This window comes from Rhynchophorus ferrugineus, unplaced genomic scaffold (genome assembly GCF_030347505.1).
Source record: "Rhynchophorus ferrugineus isolate W39M unplaced genomic scaffold, kcgeb_rfMv2 rfM1, whole genome shotgun sequence".
Taxonomy (NCBI): domain Eukaryota; kingdom Metazoa; phylum Arthropoda; class Insecta; order Coleoptera; family Curculionidae; genus Rhynchophorus; species Rhynchophorus ferrugineus.
The window spans coordinates 84206780-84231343 of record NW_027472580.1 but is presented as its reverse complement, the minus strand read 5'-3'; the positions used below and the strand labels follow the sequence as shown (position 1 = coordinate 84231343).

Here is a 24564-nt window from a genome sequence, read left to right as displayed (position 1 = left end):
AGATATTTGCCTTAGAAATTGCGCGAAGTATAGAATAGAATTAACATGAGTGAACGTTATAAAATATTTATGTTCTAATGATTATAAATGAAATTGTGGCGACCGCCACGACCCTTTAGGCCACCACCAATTCACTATCAACAACTACAAAGGTTGGCAACGCCGGTGGATTGGTACCATGCAGTTCTGGAGTATAAAAGGCCATCACGACGACGTCTCGCTCTCTTTTCTTATCACCGTCCCCCTGTAACAGTACCACTTCCACAGCGCTACCGTACTTCCTTCACCTTAACCTAATATCCTGTCAATCCTCCCATCGACCACATGTATCAATCGCAAGTTGAAATAAACAACTTTGATTCAACCAGTGTTTTTAGTTCCCGTGCAAATTCCTTCCAAAGATAGTAGTGAGTGTTCTGACAAATAATCGTAGCGGCAGCCACACATTTCGACCGACCGACCGACCCGACGAACATTCCTACAAAATATTTAAGAGATTTTTTTTATTAACTACATCTTACATACGATATGATTAATACAATCTTAATTCACAAATTAATTTATTACTACTGTTTTGGTGTATCTGTATTAATATATGAGCAAGGCGTGTACGGGATTAATACATCAGTACGTATTTCCCAAATTAGAATAAAACTAGTCTACTTAAGATAGAGTTGAAAATACGCTTATACACTAAACTAGTTCATGTGGTTTGGTTCGCTTCAATCTTCTGATTTCCTGCGTGTTGTCCAGTAGCTATATTGCTTCCACGTTGCTGTGATTTAGCAACCTTGTTTCATATTTTATGGTGAAATCTTGGATCACTTCGTATGCGATCACATACCATTTTATTCCGAGATCTTAGTGCAGCTCTTCGTTGGTTACGTAGCGACAAGCATTGGTAGTTAATCATATAAATTTGTTTTGGGTGCGCTGAATTACTAGTTAGATTGATGTTTTAGTGCAACCCCATATTGTAATTATTTTTTGGTACACCTGGTATATGCGTCACTTCTTTGTCCCATTCCCAACACTAATTATATAAATAAAAAACAAATTATTGCGTTTTTTTTTCTGATCATATGCTCGAAAATAAAAACATCGCCGTTCCATAACCGCTAGCTCGTGTACAAAGCAACAATAAAGAAAATGGTTACGAAACAAAAGGAAGGAAAACAAACAATTAAATATATCAGGGAGCCCGTAACTTCCTCGACGAATAATACACCTTTCGCAATATCTCTCCGGTTCTCATTAACAAAACCCTAATTAATTCGAAGAACCCTGAATATACGGACTGAAATAAACGACGCTCGTCTTCAGACGGTGGAAAATAGCGGTTCGATGTTACCGAGCGGCTTTTCAAGAAAATTTAAAATAGGAACGGTGAATTTTCTTCGCTGAACGTTCGTAATGGATCAGGTTTTTTTAAAGAACGGTTTCCGTTAATTAGAAAATTTCTTGATTGCTAAAAATGTATTTTTGTAGTTTGTAGTAAAATAAGTGATGATAAAAAGTTCTAAAATTAAAAATACACTATTTTTATAATATCGGTTAAAAGATATTTAGTCATATAGTTATATTTAATGAGTATACGATGGCCAAGTTCCCAACAGGAAAATCAAGTTACCCATGCCAAACAAATGATAAATACTATATATTATATAGTATTGAGTGATGCTTCCTATATTATCCAATAAAAATTTCGAACTGCAACTTCAACCATTTATTAAATAATCGCAACAAACAAATAATCAAATGAACTGTAAAGCTGAACATTCAACAAGCCAATGATGGCTCCAAATTTAAAACAAATTCTACATTTTTTCAAATTGCATTGTGTATTGGCTGTTTTATTGAAAGGACTGTATAAGAAAAGTCAACATATCCCTAGCAGAATAATTAACAATGATTTAAGTGCCATATCCTAACACAGCAAAATATTTAGGAAAAATATAGAGCGGGAATAATTATCAGTATATCATTTCATCCTACTTCCTTTCATTGTTCATATTTCTCCTTCAACGAGCTATAAACTCCAAGGTCTAAGACACGGAGAATCAGATGGAATGAGACTAAAACTGTCCACGCCATTTTACATATAAGATAAATCAATACATCCTCCTCAGAATAACTGCTCTTAGAACCCTCACGATATTTTAGAAATAGCGATTTCCACAGTGATTTAGAAATGGATACCAATAACCAGATCATTAAAAGACTTGTCTAGAGTCAAGAACAGGCTTCTTCATATGAACATGTACATTCCGTTGGCTGCTTCTTCGGGTATAAGGTTATAAAGTATGGATAGTAAAGCTAATTGTGTAGATTGCTATGGAATAAGTGGATATTTATGTTAAATAATATAAAAATATAACAAGACTTATAGATGATAATAAAGATAAGAATAAATAAAATATTTTTAACAAAAAAAAATTAACCGAGGAACTCATTAAAAAGTAAAAAATAAGCAAATTAAAATTTTTAATACAAAAAAAAAACGTTTTAAACCAAATTATGTACCTAATAATCGTTGTAATATCTGTTACCAAGTAATCACTTTGAAGTCAGCCACGAGCAACAAATCAAATTTGTTTTATTCGAAAATGTAAGTTTCTGTATATGTCAAAAAATGTTATTATTATGTTTGTATTGTTTAGGCTCGGCTATGCTACTTTTTAGTGAGTTCATTATTTATTTTTTGAAGCCGGTTCAATTTTTTTCTTAAATTTTTTTTTAAAATCTTTTTAGTGTTAGATATTTACTCAATAAATTACGATGATCAATGGCCGTTACCTAGTCTAGATGATTTGACAAATGTTCCAATCAAACTAGTACAAAAAGTTACTGCCCTGTCTACGATGCCTACAATGTTTCTACGACGGCTCATATGATATGGTTAGTGCTTAAGAAGCAAACTGACTGACTTTTACACTAAACTACTTCGGATTTTTCATCACATCAGTTCAGCAATAACATTATATACCAATATCTGATTATTTTTTATAAAAAATATGTGAAAACATTGTACATGTCTGAAATATGAGGTTTTCCCTCGATTTCCCCCCTTCCCTCAGAAGCTCCTAACTTGGTTCCAATAGGACCACCTCGCAAGTGCACTCTTTCGAATAAAAAAAAAATTTGAAACTGCATAATTGACCGAGATATCGGCAAACATATATTTAAAAAATATATATATATACAACCGTACATAGAACCTCCTCCTTTTTTGAAGTCGATTAATAATGGTCATATTTGTTGTTAATTTTGCAGAGAAATATCTTAATGAAATATCATGAATGTTTAAGATAGTGTAAATGTACAATAGAATTAATAGAAAGTGTGGTGAAATAAATTGTTAATATAAGATTTATTGTTCATTTCGGTTTATATAACTGTTCAGAAGTATCGAAATAACATAATATAATGTAGCAAATTTTATAGCAATAAACAGAATAATATAAATAAAGAAAGTGTATGTAAGTAAGAAACAATTGAATTATACATAGCATATTAAAATAATCTAGACAACCAATTTATTTAGTAAATGCTTCACAAAAACCAGCCATAAAAGGTATTTAGAAGTCTACTAAGAACATAAAGCTAAATGTGCTAAATCATTATGATTATTGAAAATTATGAAATATTGGAGTATGAGTATGGAACTAGTAAAGATTACTGCTATATTGCTGCATTGTCGTGACTTATTCCCTTAAAATAAAAATGTTTGCTTTCAAACTCTATGCATGTGACTTATGTATATGATTTGATAGATTAACCCAAGATACCAGTTCTTGTCAAATGTTTGTTTACTGTACAGAAATATTCCGTTACTGTTTTGTTTATTTATATAATGCTCAGTTGATAGTTTGGGTAACAGTATGCTTCCGTCCTAAACTAAACCACTAATGTAGCGTGCAGTTGTCTAATGGCGGGTTTACACAACACGCTGTTTACAGAACATCAATCTCTCATGCATGATGATAAAGTGTTAACTTATGTCTTGTCTCATATAAAAGTTTGGATATTCGGTAGATAGAAACAAGATTTTTAGTTTAGTTAGAAAAATAAGCTTTATATCGTCGTCACTTCTATAATTTATTGATATTGATAATATATAAATGTTGACTTTAACTCATCGGTTATGATTTAACCAAATTTAATTTTGAATGAAATTTGTACAGTATAATTAATTAAAAATATTCGACGCTGAAAATATACATTAAAAATCTGTATAGGCGTTATTAATTAATTTAATCTTTGGATAATAGTTTAAAACCATCAATCATGTTTGCCATTATATGTTAAAAAAGAGCCCATTTATGCTATAAGTGCTACCTTATTTCCATTTCGAACAAAATTAATTTCCTATAAAAGTTCGTTAACCTCATAATAGCATACGTAATAGCTAAAAGCCTAAAAATCTAAAATACTCTATAATTCTGATAGATATTGAGTTACAATGATTTTTAACATTTTTAGAAATTTAGGCGTTGCTTTTTTGCTAAATAAAACTCTATAGCTATTCTAAAGCCCCTCAATATAGATCTCAACAACAGCGTATTTTGCTGAGAAACAGAAAAGAAACACTCACTCCGAGCTTCAGTTTAGAATTGATTATGATCATAATGATTATGATGGTACTGCTAGTTGTTGAAAATATCCTGTCAAGATCTATCCTTAACAGATGATTAGATTTGGACTGAAAAAGTAAAATATATTTGTTCAACAGTACCGGCTTCCGTATTTTAGTATAAGATCATTGCAATGGCCAGGATAGAATCAAAAAAACTGTTCAGTTTCGTTTTAGCGTTGCCAACTTGTGGGGAATTTCTCACTCTGTGGGGAATTTCTATTGCTGATATTGACTTCTATTGAGTTCTAAATCCATCAGAAGTCCAACAGCTAGAAATTAAATCACTGGTGCCAATGCTGAAGCGACTTCCAGCGATTCATAAATTTGTGACAGCACAAAAGTTAGATGACGAGTCGCCAGCTCATGAAGATAACATCTATGGTGAATGCGAATGGGGTAAAATATTTCACCTTAAAACGTTGCGGGAAAATATTTGTTGCCAAACATAAAAATTGCGCGGTCCTTACAGCAATCGACTAGATACAAAGGGGAAGGGATTAGGAAATTTAACACACCAAACAAAATGCTCGCACAAAAAGTTTGGAAAAAAGCATAATTCTAATAAGTTATAATTCATAACATATTATGAAAAGATAAAAAATAAATATTATTTAAACGATTGAGACTTGTTTCATTTCTAATTTCGAGAGGAATTTGTGGACAATTGGCAACTTTTTCCCCAACTTAGGGAATTATTTAGGGAAGTGGCAACCCTGTTTTGTTTGGTTCTAATCAGGAAATTTTGGGATAAAAAAAATTACAAATTAATAATATTCTTCAAATAAAATTAAAATATTCATTGATATACCTGATATTTATATTGAAGAAAAATAGAGGAAATATTAATAAATAAAGTATTTTTTGGTCGCAGTTAACATTTCTCTTTAGTTATTTTTAAAAGCGGATTTAGTCAATAGTATAAAAACAATGGCATGTAAAAAAGTTCTTTGTTTCATTTATGTAATAGTATGAATACATTGAATATTTGATATCTATGAACGATATAAATCCAAATTTAATATTTCTACTTCAATTTCGGTTCTAAACGCTTGGTTAGTAATAATTAAACATTCTATATTTAATGTAAATTTTAAAAAATTACAAATTAATAATATTCTTCAAATAAAATTAAAATATTCATTGATATACCTGATATTTATATTGAAGAAAAATAGAGGAAATATTAATAAATAAAGTATTTTTTGGTCGCAGTTAACATTTCTCTTTAGTTATCTTTAAAAGCGGATTTATATTTATATACTATTCACTATAAAAACAATGGCATGTAAAAAAAGTTCTTTGTTTCATTTATTTAATAGTATGAATACATTGATTATTTGATATCGATGAACGATATAAATCCAAATTTAATATTTCTACTTCAATTTCGGTTCTAAACGCTTGGTTAGTAATAATTAAACATTAAATATAGAATGTTTAAATATATATGTCTATTTAAACCTGATATTAATCGGTTAAGATTATTTCAGGTATTTTCGCGGTAGTATTAGTCGTAACATTTTAAAAATATCTTGCGACCTCCTCTTTGAAACAGAAACGTTATTTTTGTCCAATACCAGAACTGTGGGTAACTCGATACTGACAGGTGCATTTGTATTTAATTTGTCATTTCTGAGACCTGGAAAAATTTTGAAATGTAGATATCAAGTGGATTTTTCTAAAATAATGACTAATAAATTAAGTAAAGCGATAATAACAAGAATTAATTGTAAGTAAAAGGTCACAGACAGATATAAATTAAGATTATTTTATCGTGAAATATCAAAAAGATATGTTGTCCTAAATGTAAATTAGAAACAAATTTTTTTACATATCGCTGAACAAAAATATTGCATTTTTTTATAATAATTCTGTTGATAATATTGAAGTATCTCTTATATATTGATGTAATTTAATATATATCTGGCTCTCCTAGAGTAACCCACGACTTTTTGAGCTTGTGTTGTAGCTCGTATATATAACAGGTCAATTGAAAAAGAAAAAAAAACATCATTCCCTTCAAGGGTGATACATTGATTATAGCGACCCTCCAACTTTTCGATACCATTTTTGTAGTACGATTTGTCCTTTGCTTCAAAATAGGCCTCAGTTTCGGCGATCACCTCTTTATCCCAACAGGAAATAGTCACTGGGGGTCAGATCTGGAGGATACGGTGGACGAGGAAGGAATTCGAAGCCCAACTCATGGATTTTTGCCATCGTTTTCACTGACTTGTGACACGGTGCATTGTCTTGGTGAAGCAGCACTTTCTTTTTTCAATTCAAATTATTCCATGCGCATCCCAAAATACAAATGCCATAACCTTGTCAGCCGACTGTTGCGTTTTGGCAAGCTTTGGAGCGGGTTCATCGTGTGCAGTCCACTCGGATGACTGTCTATTGGACTTCGGAGTGAAATGATGGAACCATGTTTCATCTATTGTCACATATCGATGCAAAAACTCGCATTTATTATACCCAAATAATCGTGAATGATATAATCTACACCTTCAGTTGACATCTTTAAAGTGTCTGCTATTTCATTCAGTTTCAATTTACGGCCATTCAAAATCATTTTGTGGATTTTTTTTAATGTTTTCGTCGGTAACAACCTTTTTTGGGCGTCCACTGCGTTGATCGTCTTCGGTGCTCATTTCACCACGTCTAATCTTAGCATACCAATCCTTGAGGGTTGATTTTCCTGGGACAGTGTCCAGAAACTCAGCATCAAGCCAAGTTTTTGCTCCAACTGTATTTTTTCTCTTCAAAAAGCAATATTTTATCAACACGCGAAATTCCTTTTTAACAATCAACAGCTGTCAAATTTATACATGCATCCTTTGAGGATTAGGGCTAACTAAAAAGCATATGGATTTATTCTAGTAGCGCCATCTACGTGTCAGGCCGGGGACTTTTCAATTGCGCCTCTTTGCATGTTACTCGTGTAGCCCAAGTTCTGTAGAAAAAAATAAAAATGTAAATGCAGAACATGTATTTTGAAATACATTCGAGCTCCAATCTTGTGGAAATTTTGTGTTAGTAATCCAGTGATTTGTGGTTACCGAGGATATTGTGAACAATATTTTGAAACGATGCCAAATACTGCTGATTAATCAATCAGTCAGCTCATTTTGCGAAATTAAACTCTGTTCTTCCGTAACGAAATCGTTTTCATTGCTGGCCGGTGGTAAAGACGAAGTTCTTACGATATTTTTATACTGTCCGTACGTGGAACTGTATGTGTACCGAGAAACGAGCGAAAGTAACAATCATCTACATGATTTTTCTCTTCTCTGTGTAACGTGGGAACAGAAAATAAAAAGGATATATTTTTTAACATCAAGTGACAACTTGTACAGCTTTGTTTTGCACACGTTACAAAACAATTTTGGAACCCATGGCTTGTTAGTGTTTACTACAATAAAACTAAAGTACTGCAAATGAGTATTTTTGAGTGCATTTGCCATGATTTTCTACGCTTACCGAGCATATAACATCCAGAAGCGTAACAAAAACACTTTGAATTATCTTTGCAACGTTGTCTCTGCATTTGTATACGTTCTGAACCACAATCATAGCACAAAAACAAGTTCAAAATGATGTTTAATGCAAAGTCGTCAGCTGACAGCCGTTTTTAAGGGCACAGTGCTGCCACGATGCATGAACTCAAAAACAAGATCCAATATTGATACCCAAATTGAAGATCGGAGTTGAGTTCATCAAGTCACGTTAAGAATCGTTCTCATCTGCTCGGATTTGACGCGAATTTGTGAATTTGTCTTATTCAACCAACAATGGAGATGTAATCCGTAAACATTCCAAAACGTCCGCTAGCTTTAGTCAATAATCAAGTTCTTGTCAACTCAGTGGAATTAGTAAAAGTGATATCGAAATTGTTCTAGCAGACGGGCTGCAAAATCTTGGGTCTAACAGATAAATTGCGCTATTTTAATTCCATTCACCGCTTTTTCAGTTTGTACTAACCTCCAAAAGAAATCTATTAAAATGTCTTGATATTCTACTCATAATTTTGTGAGTTATTATGTTAAGAGTGACACTATTCTTGTTATTTTCAAAACAATGGATTCGTTTCTTACTTTTACACTGCTTCTTGATGGGAAAAATGCCATTAAAGCGAGGCAATAGCATGAAAAGTATTATAAGGACTCCGATGCAACAGAAACAACAATAAATACATTGGTATGCTGATTTCAAACGTGGTCGTAGAGACACTGACGATGCAAAACGCAGTGGACGTCCGAATGAGGTGGTAACATCAGGAAAACATCGAAAATATCCACAAAATCGCTTTGAATGATCGAAAAGTGAAGTTACGTGAGTTAGCTAACATCGTACAGATATTGAAAGAAAGTTTTAGATTGCATGAGCATTTGACTATGAGAAAGCTCTGTTCAAAGTGGATGCCGCGTTTGCTCACTGTTGACTAAAAATAAGAACGTGTTGATGATTCTGAGTAGTGTTTGTCCATGTTGAAACGCAACAAACCCGAATTTTTGCATCGATATGTGACAATGGATGAAACATGGATCTATCACTTCAGACCCATTTTGAGGCAAAAGATAAATCGTCCTGCAAAAATGGTATTGAAATGTTAGAGGAGCGGTGGAATGATTGTGCGGCTTTTAATGGAGATTGCGTTGATGAACTTTGAACAAAAAAATGCGTTTTCTTTGTTAAGCCCGGGACGTTTTAGCCCAACTGTTAATACTCATAACCGCTGCATAGAAACTACCGAATGTGAGAAAAAGAAAGTACTTCCGGCTGACCAATTGTTTGTCGTTATATAACCTGTTAAAATCACGACGAAATAGAATGGCATGGGGCTTCATAAACTGTGACTGTGCGCCTAGTTATAATAATTGACGTAAATAAATAAATCGTTCCGTTGGATTAACACTTCCTTATGGTAAACGCCAATACACGACGAGCATTTTAAACGAATATAACTTGTTTGCATACCGTAAATGTATGCATGCAACATTTTTGGAGTTCCTTGGGCTTCAAAACCAGATAAATGCGAATTAAAATACAAGCGGTTTTAAAATTCGACCACTCTTTCAAGGGGCATTATGGTCTAGAATTTAAAATCACTTCTCTGTGTAATTTTAAAAGGATATATTCTTCAGAGTTAAACATTTGTTTATAACATATATTGGAGTCAATATCACAAGTTAAGGCCAGTCGCAAAAAGGGACGCAGCTTGGTAAGGTGATGCAGTTCCGGTAACATGTCCCTGCGAAACGCAGTGTTCTTGTCGCAGTTTTTCGCCTAAAGGCACGGTGAGTGTTTAAAAATGGAAGAAGAATTAATCGAAGCTGTGCGGATTCGACAAGTTTTGTACCATACAAGTTATTTAGGTAGTTCTTTAGGTAAAATTATTCACTAAATTCTTTGATTGAAGTAAATTATTCGTGAGTCTTTCTTGTATTTGGATACAACTTCTCAGTTACCTTTTACTATCTGGGAGATAAACATTACCATTTCAGATTCGAATCGGTCTGCCGAAACAGATTCAGAACTAAATCCCAGTTCAGTCGTAATTAGTTCAGTATCATTTGCCATTGTACCAAGCCTACTGCGGTGTACAGAATTACTGCGAATCGAGAATTGCAGTGGTATTTGCGCGGTTTCGGCGTCTGGCAGTTTTATCTCGTGTACACTTGCCGTGACCCTCACTGCGTCACCTCACCAAGCTGCGTCCTATTTTGCGCCTGGCCTAATAATATTCTTACTTACTATGACCACTAATTACTCGGGGTAACCTTGGTAATGGCAATGGCGAACCTGCAGGGTATATTCGAAATAATATGAACACAATGTAATATAGTAAACGACAATAAAAGGAACCCAGTGTACGTGTTGATTGACCAGAACTACTCATGGGCATTCATTCTAAACTAACTAGATTTCACAGCCACGCGTTGTTGTTTACAATAGTTGTGGTTAGGAAGTGTGGCGACCGCCACGACCCTTTAGGCCACGACGCATTCAGCTACAACAAGTTCAAAGGTTGGCAACGCGGGGGATTGGTACCACGCAGTTCCAGGCTATAAAAGACCATCACGACGACGTCTCGCTCTCTTTTCTTTTCTCCACCCCCTTGTAACAGTACCACTTCCACAGCGTTTGATGATACGTTTAAATACGTTTGCAACACGTGGTGACTTCAGTGTGGCTAGTGGTACCTGAACTTAGTAGCGTACCGTAATTAGCTAAAGAAATTGTGCTTAACTAAAGCATTAGTGTAGTTTTCCGTAAAAATGGCCGGCTAACAGACGCGGCCAAAATCGACAAAATCGTCGAAAAATGCGGCCAAGATGTCAGAGCAACAAAAAGACGAGCACATCAGGCATTTGGAAGCACAAATTGCGATACTGCAAAATCAAGTGTCGCAATTAATCAATACCAAAATGACGACCGGCGAAACCGACAACGATATGATTGACACCGGAAAATCGGATACTGACGCAAGCTCTGATAGCGAAGGAGAATTTCAACCTGTCCGCCGAAAAGAAAAGGACAGAGAAGGCTGAAATCAACTACAACTATCGACGAGGAATCAAACCAAAACAGCAGAATAAAGCAACAGGCAAAGAGACAAGCTATGGACCAAAATAGGGGTGAGCCTGCTCTTAATGCATTGTGTATTAGTAATATCGCAGTAGCTTCTACTTCTTCTTCCGCTCTTCCGCAAACTAACGTGACGCGTATCTCAGAACCGATGGATCAACAAGTAATAACGAACAAACACTTACAACTTAATCTAATGATATTCCAGTTCCAACCCCAGCTAGCACCAAAAAAAAACCGAGTCCCGCCAATTATCCTCCGCTATAAAAACGCGTACTCGGAACTGATTCGCATCCTGACTAACTAAGCCCGAAGGGGTAGCTTTCTTTTCCCCCACACCTGACGACTACAGAATGATGATCAATGTCCTGAACGGCCGCAAATATGGCTATCACATCTTCTGCCCGCCGGAGAAACGACGTCTCCGGACAATTATCAAAGGCATGAATGAATCATGAATCTTTGTTTCAATCCAATCTATGTAAAACGGTGGAAAACAAAGAGGGGAAAATCAATTGCCATCGTGCAAGTGGTTGTTCCACGAGAAGAACGCTGTATCTTCGCGGTCGACCACCTAATGCATCAGGTAGTAAAAGTACAAGCCCAACGCAGCAATCGCAGGCTCGTCCAATGTTTCAACTGCCAAATCTACGGACTGCAAAACCACACCGGCCACAAGTGCGCAGGCAAAAACGATTCACGTACCTGTCCTAAAGACAGAAATTCGCCGCCAAAATGCGCCAACTGTGGAGAACCACACACCGCAAATTATTCGAGATGCAAATGCCAATCTGCTCCAAAAACAACCAAACCTAAAAGACCAATCCCTCGTCCCACTTATGTATGGGGAACTCAGGATAACAGTGGTCTGGCTGGATCATCTTCAGATGATCAAGGAGACCATTTTCAACACCATCAGTACACAGCTATGGGAAGAATTACTATCGGCTCGCCATGGTTAATTCCCTCCACGATCACTAATAGTAATATCCTGGAAAGCATTTTCCGTGAGTGGTAAGAAAGAGGAACTTATCACCGCACTGACGGCTCATAATGTCGACATATTGCTTCTCCAGGAAGCGTTTCTGAAACCCTGAATCCGCTTTAAGATTCCTAATTACTCAATTTGTCGAAACGACAGAATAACAGGTCACGGCGGTGGCACAGCCATCGCTGTTAAAACTAACATCACATACAAAATATGGGAACAAAAATATAACAAAATTTGTAGAACTTCCCTTAGAATTATCTGCAACTAGGGCATTGTATTTATTCTTCTCTTAGAGGACAGTCTGAATAGAACTCTGCATACTAGACAAAAATAATCATCCTCTTCAGTGCCTGAAGAAAGCTATGTTTTCATTAGAGTGATTCATAGATATAGAACAGAATGATTCTCCTCATCAGACTCCAAAAACTTCTAAAAACAGCTTTCTTCTCTGATGCTTGAACTCTCATATCTTCCGGTTAGTTTTACTTTGTTAACCGACATCGAAAAAAGAAGAGGTTCTAAGTTCGGATGTATGTTTGGAGCGGGTTCATCGTGTGCAGTCCACTCGGATGATTGTCGATTGGGCTTCCGAGTGAAATGATGGAGCTATGTTCCATCCATTGTCACATATCGACGCAAAAACTCGGGTTTATTACGCTCCATCATCTTCAAACACTGCTCCGAATCATCAACCCGCCGTTATTTTTGGTTAAAAGTGAGCTCGTGCGGCACCCATTTTGCACAGAGCTTTCCCATACCCAAATATTCATGAATGATATGATGTACACATTCAGTTGATATCTCTAGAGTGTCTGCTATTTCATTCAATTTCAATTTACGGTAATTCAAAAGCATTTTGTGGATTTTTCTAATGTTTTCGTCGGTAACAACCTCTTTTGGGTGTCCAATGCGTTCACCGTCTTCGGTACTCATTTGACCACGTCTAAACTTATCATCCCAATCCTTGATGGTTGATTTTCCTGCTGCAGTGTGCGGAAACTCGGCATTGAGCCAAGTTTTTACATCAACTGTATTTATTCCCTTCAAAATGCAATATTTTATCAACCCGCGAAATTCCTTTTTATCAATTTTTGTCACAATAACAAAAGTTGCTTCACTCAAAATGATCTATCAAATTTATACACGCATCTTTTGAGGGTTAGGGCTAACTAAAAAAAATATGGATATAATTCCAGTAGCGCCATCTATGTGTCAGGACGGGGACTTTTCAGTTGACCTGTTAATTATTCTAAGATAAAATATTTTGCATAAAAATCATATAACAAAAAAAATAGATCGCAACCAAATACCATAATAACATGGCCCATTTGACCCGTCGTTTTTGGCTCAAATGACTCGTCCACCCTCAAATCGAATTACTTTATACGTTAAATAACTAAATATCAATTTTTTTTTACTATTTAATTATGACATTGTTACTAGTCGTTTCTGTCTAACCTACAATTTGTCTTTATGCTAACTTAAATCTAGGTATATAACTAGGAGGACCCATCGGCCCTATCCCAGTCTCTGGTGAAATAATGTTTATACATGCCACTGTTGAATTTTTTATTTTTATATGCACCTCACTACACAACACTACACAAAATCAGATGGTTTGATTATTTTGAGTCTGTGTCCTGTTCTGGTGGTGTCCAAAAGCTGCAATACATCAATATTCTCATGAGAGATTGATTTCTTGACTGACTGTGATCTGAAGGTCTCGATGTAGGTAATCAGTCCTATAGTATTTGGGTGCGCCCACAATACCTCTCAGGACTTTGTTCTGAAATATGTGTATTTAATTTATGTTAATCTGTTCAGAATATCCCCATAATTGAACTCCGTATGTCCATATAGGTTTCAGTATTTGCTTATATAATAGAAATTTATGATATTACTGATAATTGTGATTTTCTTCCAATTAGCCAGTACATTTTCCCATATTTCAATTCCAGTTCTTTTCTTTTCTTCTTTATATGTTCCTTCTAGCGAAGTTTTGCATCAAGATTCATTCCGAGATATTTAGCGTTGTTGCTATATGGAATGATAATATTTTATGGATGGATTTTATGTTATTGGTGCTTGTACGACCTGTTTGTAGTTGAACTGCACATACACAGATTTACTTTCATTAATTTTTATTTTCCAAGCTTGTGTCCAATTATTTATATTGTCACTTGCCTGTTGTAATTTTCGTGGGACTTCTTCACTATTGTCTCCAACAGCTATAATCGCAATATCATCAGCAAATGTAACCATCGTAATATTCTCCATTTGTGGTATATCACAAGTGTAGAGTAGATAAATCATTGGTCCCAGTACACTTCCTTGTGATACACCTGCTTTAGCTTCCTTTATTGTAGAGTCATCTTCTTCTTGTTTGACATTCTGGTTATAATGTACGATTTTAATAGTTCAGTGTGTTGGTTTGGTAACATTTTCAGAGTTTATGAACAAGGCCTTTATGCCAAACCTTATCGAAGTTTTGTGCTACATATAAGAATATAGCTGAGCATACTTACTTTCGTAGGCTTTTTCAATAACCTCTGCTATTATGTGGACCTTGCCAATTGTTGAATGCTTGTTAATAAATCCAAACTGGTGTGTTGGTATTAGTTTTTTTTTCTCTCTATGATCGGTTGTATTCTTTTCAACAGAAGTATTTCAAAAACCTTAGATATTACTGGCTGCAGTGATATAGGTCTATAGGCTTTTATTTCGTTTAGTGATTTCCCTTCCAATATCAATTGAAAATTGTTTATTTTCGAAACTTGAGCCATTAACAGTAATCATGTTAAAATCACAAGTGTATTATGATAACATTCGTAATTTTTAAATAAAAATTCCTACAGTCAAGCATGGGGGAAGTTGCGTTATGATTTGTGCGGCAATATCATAGTATTCAGCTGGTCTCATCACTGAATCAATATTTCGACATCCTCAATGCTAAAGTTCTTGATTGACTACACACACGTTACTACATCATTCAACATCATTGAAGTAATTGATGGATCTTTTGGTACAAGAATAAGACATTTCGTTCCTACATTCTCCCATCTACTCCTTGATGCAGTGCATCTGTTTTAAAGCACATTGATATTTATATTAATTTTCACATCTTATTCAAGCGTGTTGATAAACTGACCATTCTACCAGCACCACAATTATCATCTGGAAAGAAAGGTTTCCGGGGACCTTGTGTATGTCTTTTATTAATATATTTAACACTGAAATGCTTTTTCAAGTCAGAATTCTTATATCAACTTTAATTTCACACTATTAATAATCTAAGTTACATTATCTCCATCGAATATTGCAAAAATTAGTAACAGAAAAACAAATCTAAAAAGCAAATTTTCTGTACTTGTATTGGGGGAATAATGTGATGCAAATATGTTTATTTTTCATTATAAAATCTAAAAATAAACGCTATAAGTAATAAATATTATTCAATAATTCTTCAGCAATATATTAATGCGATTACAGCTAATAGGCTAATTAAAAAGTTATCTAATTCAAATTGGTTCATGTAACATACAAATAAGTTAGTAATAAAACAAAAGTGCTTTGGATATTTTAATCTTAAGAAACAGTCTATTGATACAAAGAATGTTCATAAGCTTCCTATACTTTCGGTTTTAACTTGTAAAATGTCGCTCTATGAATGTTAATTATATCGGAGAGGATATACGAAATTTAAATGAAGATTCAAATAGTATTAAGTAGTTATCCATGTGAGAGTAAAACAACATTTTAATAGGATGTAAACATAGTTATACCGGAGCAAATATAATTTTAAATTATAAAGATAAAATATTAATTTTACGCTATTTATATTATAAAAAAATATGCTGCAATTTACATAATGATTATTAAAATATTGATCCAAATGATACGGGCGTTTCGCTCATTAATACAAATTGGCTGTTTTCCAAATTAAAATGATTCACGAGGGCCAATATGATTCACCTGCTGTATCATCTACTGCACAAAGGACGTTCAAACGGAAAACACAATAAAATATGTATATCAGACACTTAAACCGTTGTCACATACTTCTTCGAGTACCATCTCTCTTCTAAACCAAGTTATATATAACTCAATAAAGTAGTCACTAAAATATATTAAACATGCGTGTTCGGAAATATTTACAATCCCCTGTCGTGATGTTATACATGTATGTTCCGAATAATCGTGAAAGTACACGCTTTGTAAGACTGACACAAATAAATAAATCTGCCTGTTGAATTATATAGACACTTCCTTATTTCGAAACCAGAAGTATTCTGAATATACACAGAATTTTTTTTAATTAACAACAAAAAGATACCAAACAGCTGAGATAAAAGGTATCTTACTTACATTTATTAAACAGATATTGGGATCGGCGCTATTCCAACTTCCCTGTTGCACAAACTAAAATCGGCACATCTGAACCGTGTACGCATAAGGTTATTGAACCATGCGACAGTTCACGCGATGCACAAACACGATATGTTTTACCTATTAAAAGTGAATATCTTCGGGACCACCGCAGACCGATTATGTAGGTCTGCAGAGACCCGGTTCTTCTCGTTGTAAATTCACCGGGGAACGGTTAGAATTCACGGCACATAATCCATGCAACAACACTCCTTCCATTTAACGAGACAAAACGGCCAGTGTAACGTCGCGGACGAAGTTCTGCGGCGACCAATTGTAAAATTGGGCATCGAAATTCTAATTTTATGTCGCCATTTGCGTTACGACCGGATCAGCACCGTCCCGAAGTTATCGACGTTGTGGCGATGACGTCAGAGCTAAGGGTTGTGACAGAGAAGGATGATGTTGGGGCGCTAGACCTTATAAAGAAGGGCGAAAATAAGTCTCCGGGTTGTCTAAGAAATGACGGATGCGCCAGGCTATAATATTTTACTATACTTTTATTGTGTCAACTAATATATATTGTATGTATCAACTATCTAAAAACTGTTCTAATACTTCACGTAATAATCCTAATATCACATTAATATCATATTAATATAAATATAAAGAGAAAGGAAAAAAATAAAGAGAGTGAAGGAATTACAAGTTGTATTTTTGAATATAACAAGATTTATAAAACTCTGCTTGTTACATTTTGTGTTTACAGCACATTGTATTAATACATGCATAAAAATAGTAATCATTACATTTACAAAGATATTATTAAATTATAAGAAAGTTCTAATTTAAAAGTGATACATTAATTTTCACATCTTATTACATCAGGTACATATAAGGACATCTCTCATGAAAAATAAACTATTTTTATCACAAGTGTTACTATTTAATTGTACGATTATAATTACTAGTATATTTCATAGTATAAACCATAAACACTCTGACATTTTAGCACACAACAATGAAGTGAACTTATATAAATATAACACATCTAAATCGTATATTACATTTAAATGTGTTTCTTGTCCTCAGACTCCTCTTCGGCAATGACGTTTTCTGTTCCAGGTTCAGGTAGCTGATCGCCGTCGACATCGGGCCTTGTCTGCAAATATTTCGGAAACCAAAAACAGGCGTAAGCCAACTTCAAAAACACCCAGACAAAAAAAGCCAACACTAAATACGAACAGGACGAGAAAATCATTTTCCATACGTTTACAACTACTTTTTGGTGTTTCATGATCGAATGCCTACTTAGGGGATATGTGGGAATGTGATCGTATTGTTCATAGCAACGGAAGTCTTACTACATATATTTCTAAGTGTAATTATGAATACTATATCGATATTTTACTGTTTGACGATAGTAATAAAAATATGACTGACATTTTGTAATGTGAATTACTTGTCGTTACTTAATATTATTGTGAAATAAAAAATGATCATGTGTTCTAACTTGTTATGCATTAATTTTAAAAAAAGATAAAAAAATTACCATATTATCCAAATTCATGAATTCGGATCTCTCCAAACACGCGGTTATATCTTCCAAATTCTCCACATAACCCATGCTTTTCTTCCTCTGTTCCATTTCTATTTTTTCCTGCATCTTCCTTAAACTCTCCTCAACAATATGCAGATTCGAATACATCTGTTGTCTCCCGTTAGAAAATTTGGTAAATACCCAAATTGCAATAAGAACGCATATACAGAACCACACGCTCAAGCCTATTTTTACGGGAAAATCATCAGATTTACTGTTCATGGTGTATTCAGGAGGTTCAGCAGTAACCGTGAAATAACGACTGGGGTTGAAAGAAAAATTCAGCTACAGCGTTTAGGATATCGATAGTCTTTAATTATTAAACGTTCAGATATTTCATGATTTATTTATTAAGTCTGATGGTTTATTGTTCGATATTACTACGTGGCTTTTAAAGGATCTTTACTTAAACATACTTTTATATTTAGGTGGTAACGCGCTATATCTTAATATTTTAAAAATATTCAAAAATATAATGAAATTGTAATAAAATGTATGATGCACTTTCAACTTCTAATGTACCTGGACTATCCTTCTCTACCTATCTCATTACCAAAAGTACATGGATAGAGTACTACTACCCTTATAATATTTACAGAAGTTTCTGAAAGAGCTCCATAGTCATACCGAGACGCTAGTCTATAGTAACATCATCGTTACCACTAAGTTTTGCTCAAAAACTTAAAATCATGAATCTGTTTATATCTTATTTAAGTATGTTCTTTCAAAGGTGTGATATTAATATTAATACCTAAATTTTGTCTCTCAGTATTAAAACCCAGTTCTTTCAAATGTTAACATGGAATTTGTAATATTAACTTCGAATATAGGATATATATAATTGTTAAACAAAACGTTTGTTTAAAGTGCCTTACTTTTAAAGGTTTACATTTCTTCTCCATTTATCTTATCTCCTAGTGACAGCATCTTTCACACCACTGAATTAGTAAATAAAATGGAAAATAGCCGCCAAAGATTTCTGCAATAAGACCTACCAACTTAAAATGAAAAATATTGGAATTTTACCAGTATCTGCAATCTCAAAAAAAGTTAGGCCTGATCTACATTCTGAATCTTCTAGTTGCATTTGCAAAACTCTTCAATTCTTGAAAACAAATAATAATAAATTGGCAAAAGTTGAAGTAAAAAGTTGAAGTAAAACTTGATTTTGCTTTAATATTTGTTACTTTGAATAAACGTATTAAAAATTAAAAAACAGGACCATAAGAATTAAAATAGACGCTTTACATCTAAATGATAATTAGCTATATTTTAGTAATATAACAATTATATATCACACATCTATGCGTTTTTGTAAAGTAATAATAATGTGGTAAGAAAATAAGATAGTTCTCCATCTTGAAAAAGTTAAACTTTTAGGCGCTCGAAACCAATTTAAAAAAAACCATTCGGTTATATTTTCTTGTAATTAAACACACCTTCAATGAAAAAAAGATCATTACCTATAATGTCATAAATTGCATTATGTATACCTGGAAGCTTCAGTGGCCTTCCTAAACCTAGCGAACACTCGAAGAGGCTATTTCAAAAAACTCATCAGTTCAAGTTCGGTTGTTAAAATATTGTTCACTCCAGCTGTTATGAAAGGAACAGAAAAAACCCTCCAAGCGAAGGTATTTAATGAAATCGTGTAACAACCCAAAGAACAACAAACATTGATTTGTTTCAATATTTATTAACACAGTTACTTTGAATAAACTTATTAAAAAAGAAAACAAAACAAAATTCTAATAACAATTGACGTAGACACTTTATATCTAAATCCTAATTTGTTATAAATATTTTGGTGATACATATACAAAAAAAATTGGTTCCTCCATTGTTTCTGCACCGGATAAATAGTAATTTAACACCTCAAATGTGCTTATTGGTGAGTAGATTAATACTTTTATATGAATAATGGGAATGGTGGGAAATAAATATAAAAATATCAACATTTAGTTATAAAATATTTATGGAATGTTTAAAAGGCAGTCCCGGATTTGTACCCACGTTTGTAAACCCTATAAATTAAAAAAGCATCAGCACTGAATGAATAATTGTCAATAACTCACAATGTAATACCTTTTTAGCAGTTTTTAGCTGCAAGAATGCATAGCTGGTTAATGTCTCCCTCAGGTCCATGTTTTTCTGAATTTGAAATCTTTCTATATCCTCAAGAGCTTTTGTTGAAAAATTTCTTTAAATCAAAACTTATATATTTCACTCCATTATTTCAATTATTTAAAAATATTGCTTACCCCAAAGTTTCTTTGTTATTGTTGACAGCTACTGCTCCATCATGAATTTGTTGATCTAACATATTCACTTTCAGTTCCCGAACCTCATCAGTATCAACAGCCCCAAACAAACGAGACATTAATCCTGATTTACCCTGTTGTACTTTTGTACGTTCTATATTCTTATTAGCAATATTCTCTTCTGAATCTTCTAGTTGCAATTGCAATACTTCCCGATTTTTGCAAACAGATAGCAATGAATTGGCAAAGAAAAGGTACTCTTTTAATTGATCTGCCAACAATTCTTCATCTTCCAGAGCAGCATCAATACAAGAAGCTAATGAATCCAAATAATGACCAATTTTTTGTAAACTGTCACCCATTTCCTTTTCATTGGCGCTCCATTCACTGAATACTCTACCATAGTTTCCATGGAGTTTATGGACGGCATATTGTCTTTCTGCCACTTTACATCTTGTTTTCAATAAATTATTTAAATTAGTATATAGGTTATGACTATACTCTTTAAAAGCCTCAAATTGTGGATCGGGGCGTTTTAGTCTAATTGATACACTTAAATTTTTCCATTTATTCTCCATTAGTTGTAAATAACCTATATATTTATAGTACTATTAATTTAATACTAATATTTACATATAACAATATACTATACCATTGGATTTAACAGATTCTTTCCATCCATCTTCTTCTTGAAGAAACTCTATAAAATGTGTATCCCAATTTAATATAGGATGGGATGCAATCCTTAATAAAAAATTCTCCAGGCCAGCCCTTCTACGATCTATAAAATTGGGATCAAATGTATCATTTGAAATTTTTTGCCAACCAAACATAACCCGTTTTTCTGGAAGTGGCGGAAAAACTATATATGGATATGTAACTTCGAGGTAGTCTCTTAATTGTTCAAATTCAGTATATCTCCTCCATACTGTAGCAATTTTGGCAAGTTTATGTTGAAAATTTGGATCAGTTACTCTAAAAAAATATTTTTATCCTGTGAAAATGGTAAACAAAATCATACATACTTTGTATCAATCAGATACACTGTATAGTAATCTCTAAGATTCAAAGCTCCATTGTTGCGTTTTTCAGATTCCGAAACTGTAATTTCTATATGATTTAAAAGTGTATCCTGAAAATGCAGTAACAAAATAAAAAATAATCTAATGAAATCGAATATTGTATTTAAAGCTTACGATTTTCTTCATTAAATTGCCATTATTTTTCATACTCCTTTGTTCTTTGGCATTCATTTTCGATGTTTATAAGGAAATAGTTTTATAATAAACGTTTTTGATTTATTTTATACTAAATGCATTGCCTAAAATAATCTATGGATAATTTCTATCTTAAAAATTAATACTAATGACAGACAAACAATTTGTTTTTTAGACATTGACAACGGTGTCAAAATAAAAATGAAATAGAAAAGTTAAAAAATAGTAGGTGTAATCTACAAATATGGGAAAATGCCTTTATTTTGTAATATTTTAATATTGTACTCTATTAAATTTAGACATAAAGATTAGCTCTACATAATGAAACTTACTTAAATCACATTGCTTTTTTTAATGTTTCTTTGACATACTTATATTTATTTTAGCTATAAAATGTAGCATTTAATTAATATTATTTTTAGAGAAAAAGAAAATTATCTGAATCACATTTGTCAATTAGTTATCACTAACTTAACCTCGCTTTTTAGATGAATTTAACGTTGAGATAAACCGGAGTTAAATTCGCAACTTTGGGAATATACAACAATGGCTAAGCCCAAAGATCCCTTTAAAATAGATTACGATGATCCAAAGTATCGTATTACTCCCGTGCAGCAAGCTGCAGCTTCTTGTACTGGTGCTTTAGTAACTTCTTTATTTAGTGAGTAAAGATGTTTTATGTTATAAAAATAATTTTAATTTATTGATATTTTTAGTGACGCCTTTGGATGTAGTAAAAATTCGTATGCAATCGCAGCAAAAAGTAGTAGATAAATGTTTTTTATATTGTAATGGGCTAATGGATCATATATGTAGTTGTCAGCCAACAGATCCAAAGAATTCTTGGAATAAATATCCCACACAATTTACTGGAACATTGGTCTGTATCTGGTTAAGCATGTTAATCTTTACATAATATTTTGGATAATTTTAGGATGCTTTTGTTCAGATTAGTCGTAATGAAGGTGTTACATCCCTTTGGAGTGGTCTTAGTCCTACATTGGTATTATCAGTACCAGCAACAATTTGTTATTTTGTTACGTATGAGCAGCTTAGGTTAAAATTAAAAAGTATCTACAATAAAAATAAAAAACTTAATGAAAAACATACCCAGCCTTATTGGATTCCATTAATATCAGGTGCTACAGCTCGTGTATTTTCTGTTACTCTTGTAAATCCATTGGAATTAATAAGGACAAAAATGCAATCACAAAAACTTAGCTATATAGGTATTTCATATCAGTTATAACATCAAATATAGATAATAATATCCTTAATTTATAGAACTTAATGAAGCTCTAAAGGTCTTATTAAAGCAAGATGGCATAAAAGGCTTGTGGAAAGGGATTTTTCCAACTCTTCTCAGAGATGTTCCCTTTTCTGCTATATATTGGATGAGCTATGAAACAATAAAATCATTTTGGAAAGTAGATCATCCTTCTTTTTGGCAGGCTTTTGTAGGTGGAGCTGTTTCAGGAAGTGTATGCATTGAAAAGGTCATTATTTATGAATGAGCTATAATTAAGAAATGTTTTAGTTGGCAGCTTCAATAACTGTTCCATTTGATGTGGTAAAAACTCATCAACAAATAGAGTTTGGAAGCACTCTTTTTAATGACAATGGTGGGTATTTTCTTTGTAATAACAATATATAACATATTGATTCTTTTTTAGGTGATGTACCTAAGAAATCAAGAACAACAAAAAACATTTTTTGGGATATATACCGCCAGAATGGAGTGAGAGGTTTCTATGCAGGATTAGTTCCTAGACTGATTAAAGTGGCTCCTGCATGTGCTATTATGATTTCATCCTTTGAATATGGAAAAGTGTTCTTCAACAGGTTAGCAAATCAAAGTGATTTTATTAGTCAAGAAATGGTGATCAGGCAAAATATTAAGGAGTAATTGGTGTTGGTATAATTTACAATGAAAATTGATACTGATATTTGATGGAGCTAGTTTTAAAATATATTAACAAAGTGTTGGAGAAATGATATGGATATCTGATAAAGATCGGTGCTGTTAGTTTTTACATATATGTTTCAATTTGCACGCTATGTTTATTAGGTTTTTCTAGGTTTAATAAAACACATTTTAATTAGTTAACGATTGCACATTAGAGGGTTTAGTGGTTTAATCAATATTCAATGTCAAAGAATTTATAATATTTTTCTTTATTAGTTTCTAAAAGAGAATTAGCAACTGGCCCTGATAGGACATAAGATGCAGCAGCATTTATAGTATGATGGAAATTTTAGGTACAGATCATCTGTTAACTTTTTAAAGAGTCTTTGTTTTTGATACCAGCTTGTGGTCGATTTTTAACATGTTACTTAAAGTATATTATAATAAACATTTTATTGTAGTTTTTACTGCTACAGTTAAAGTATATTTTTAAAATAATATAAACAAAGTTAATTTATTAATCTATGTTAATGTTCCTAAAGTTTAATAGAAATTTTATGTTATACAGTATGTTTACTGGGAAAGTTTAAATTTCAACATGTTCTAAATGATACAAAAGTAATTTTAGGAAGGTATTAATTTATCAAGATGTGCGTAATTTCAATGGATTTTATTTTTTGTATAAGGCCCCCTGTAAATGTTTTCCATATTTTTTTACACATTCCTTTGAACTGAAAGTTAAAAAACGTAAAAGGTTTCACCTTCAAATTGTATAACATTTTAAAAACCTCTTTTTGAGTTTTTTGTTGCATTGCTGTTACACTGCCTAGGAAAATTTTCATTTACAATTTTAGTGCAAGTTTTTCTTGAAACATCTTTTAAAACCGTTATTAATTTAATTTTATGTTTTGTTTGTTTAAAAACATCTTTAGAGTATGCAACAACAGAATCATGTGCTCCATGTACGTTTTCTTTTGTCGACGTTGGATTCATTGAG

At 33.1% G+C, this 24564-nt stretch overlaps 4 protein-coding genes and 1 long non-coding RNA gene across 10 annotated transcripts in view; 2 read left to right on the top strand and 3 right to left on the bottom strand.

Moving 5' to 3' along the window:
• LOC143191164 (uncharacterized) overlaps nt 1-16921 on the bottom strand; it is a 131258-nt gene extending 114337 nt beyond the window's left edge. Inside the window, exon 1 of the mRNA XM_076395996.1 lies at nt 16584-16921. Within this exon, the coding sequence (XP_076252111.1) occupies nt 16584-16585 (2 nt within the window). The 5' untranslated portion in view covers nt 16586-16921. The remainder of the gene's footprint in view (nt 1-16583) is intronic.
• Nucleotides 1-24564, top strand: part of LOC143191139 (solute carrier family 25 protein Shawn) — a 33962-nt gene that overhangs the window by 8706 nt on the left and 692 nt on the right. For 2 of the 5 annotated variants that reach the window (XM_076395939.1, XM_076395961.1), the window contains exons 1-7: nt 21835-21926; nt 22150-22322; nt 22378-22541; nt 22596-22890; nt 22946-23142; nt 23199-23283; nt 23335-23503. In XM_076395939.1, coding sequence (XP_076252054.1) covers nt 22208-22322; nt 22378-22541; nt 22596-22890; nt 22946-23142; nt 23199-23283; nt 23335-23503 — 1025 coding nt within the window. In that variant the 5' untranslated portion in view covers nt 21835-21926; nt 22150-22207. Of the gene's footprint in view, nt 1-21827; nt 21927-22149; nt 22323-22377; nt 22542-22595; nt 22891-22945; nt 23143-23198; nt 23284-23334; nt 23504-23843; nt 23921-24564 lie in introns of those variants that run through there. The other 3 variants (XR_013004427.1, XM_076395946.1, XM_076395953.1) reach the window with 3 other exon arrangements.
• LOC143191195 (uncharacterized) lies at nt 10824-17845 on the top strand. The gene is made up of 2 exons (XR_013004436.1): nt 10824-11277; nt 17709-17845. It is a non-coding gene; the product is annotated as an uncharacterized LOC143191195 (long non-coding RNA).
• On the bottom strand, nt 17559-18462 carry LOC143191192 (uncharacterized). The gene is made up of 2 exons (XM_076396018.1): nt 18136-18462; nt 17559-17745 (listed from the first exon to the last, which is right to left on the bottom strand). The coding sequence occupies exons 1-2, from the start codon at nt 18403-18405 to the stop codon at nt 17653-17655; spliced, it is 363 nt and encodes a 120-aa protein (XP_076252133.1). The 5' UTR covers nt 18406-18462; the 3' UTR covers nt 17559-17652.
• Nucleotides 19864-22129, bottom strand: LOC143191126 (sorting nexin-4). 2 transcript variants are annotated; one of them, XM_076395925.1, is made up of 7 exons: nt 21994-22129; nt 21641-21765; nt 21470-21576; nt 21097-21419; nt 20445-21036; nt 20269-20383; nt 19864-20207 (listed from the first exon to the last, which is right to left on the bottom strand). In XM_076395925.1, the coding sequence occupies exons 2-7, from the start codon at nt 21695-21697 to the stop codon at nt 20157-20159; spliced, it is 1245 nt and encodes a 414-aa protein (XP_076252040.1). In that variant the 5' UTR covers nt 21698-21765; nt 21994-22129; the 3' UTR covers nt 19864-20156. The 2 variants fall into 2 exon arrangements, with proteins under 2 accessions (XP_076252040.1, XP_076252032.1); XM_076395917.1 differs by lacking the exon at nt 21994-22129 and having other exon boundaries at nt 21641-21832.

Bases quoted from the DNA above. Each gene is read 5' to 3' on its own strand.
- LOC143191126 (XM_076395925.1), bottom strand. From the start codon at position 21,697: ATGAATGCCAAAGAACAAAGGAGTATGAAAAATAATGGCAATTTAATG. The intron at 21,420-21,469 runs GTATGTATGATT...ATATTTTTTTAG, and splicing joins GTGTATCTGATTGATACAAA to AGTAACTGATCCAAATTTTC. The intron at 21,037-21,096 runs GTATAGTATATT...ATAAATATATAG, and splicing joins AGAATCTGTTAAATCCAATG to GTTATTTACAACTAATGGAG.
- LOC143191192 (XM_076396018.1), bottom strand. From the start codon at position 18,405: ATGAACAGTAAATCTGATGATTTTCCCGTAAAAATAGGCTTGAGCGTG. The intron at 17,746-18,135 runs GTAATTTTTTTA...AAATATTTGCAG, and splicing joins TCATGAATTTGGATAATATG to ACAAGGCCCGATGTCGACGG.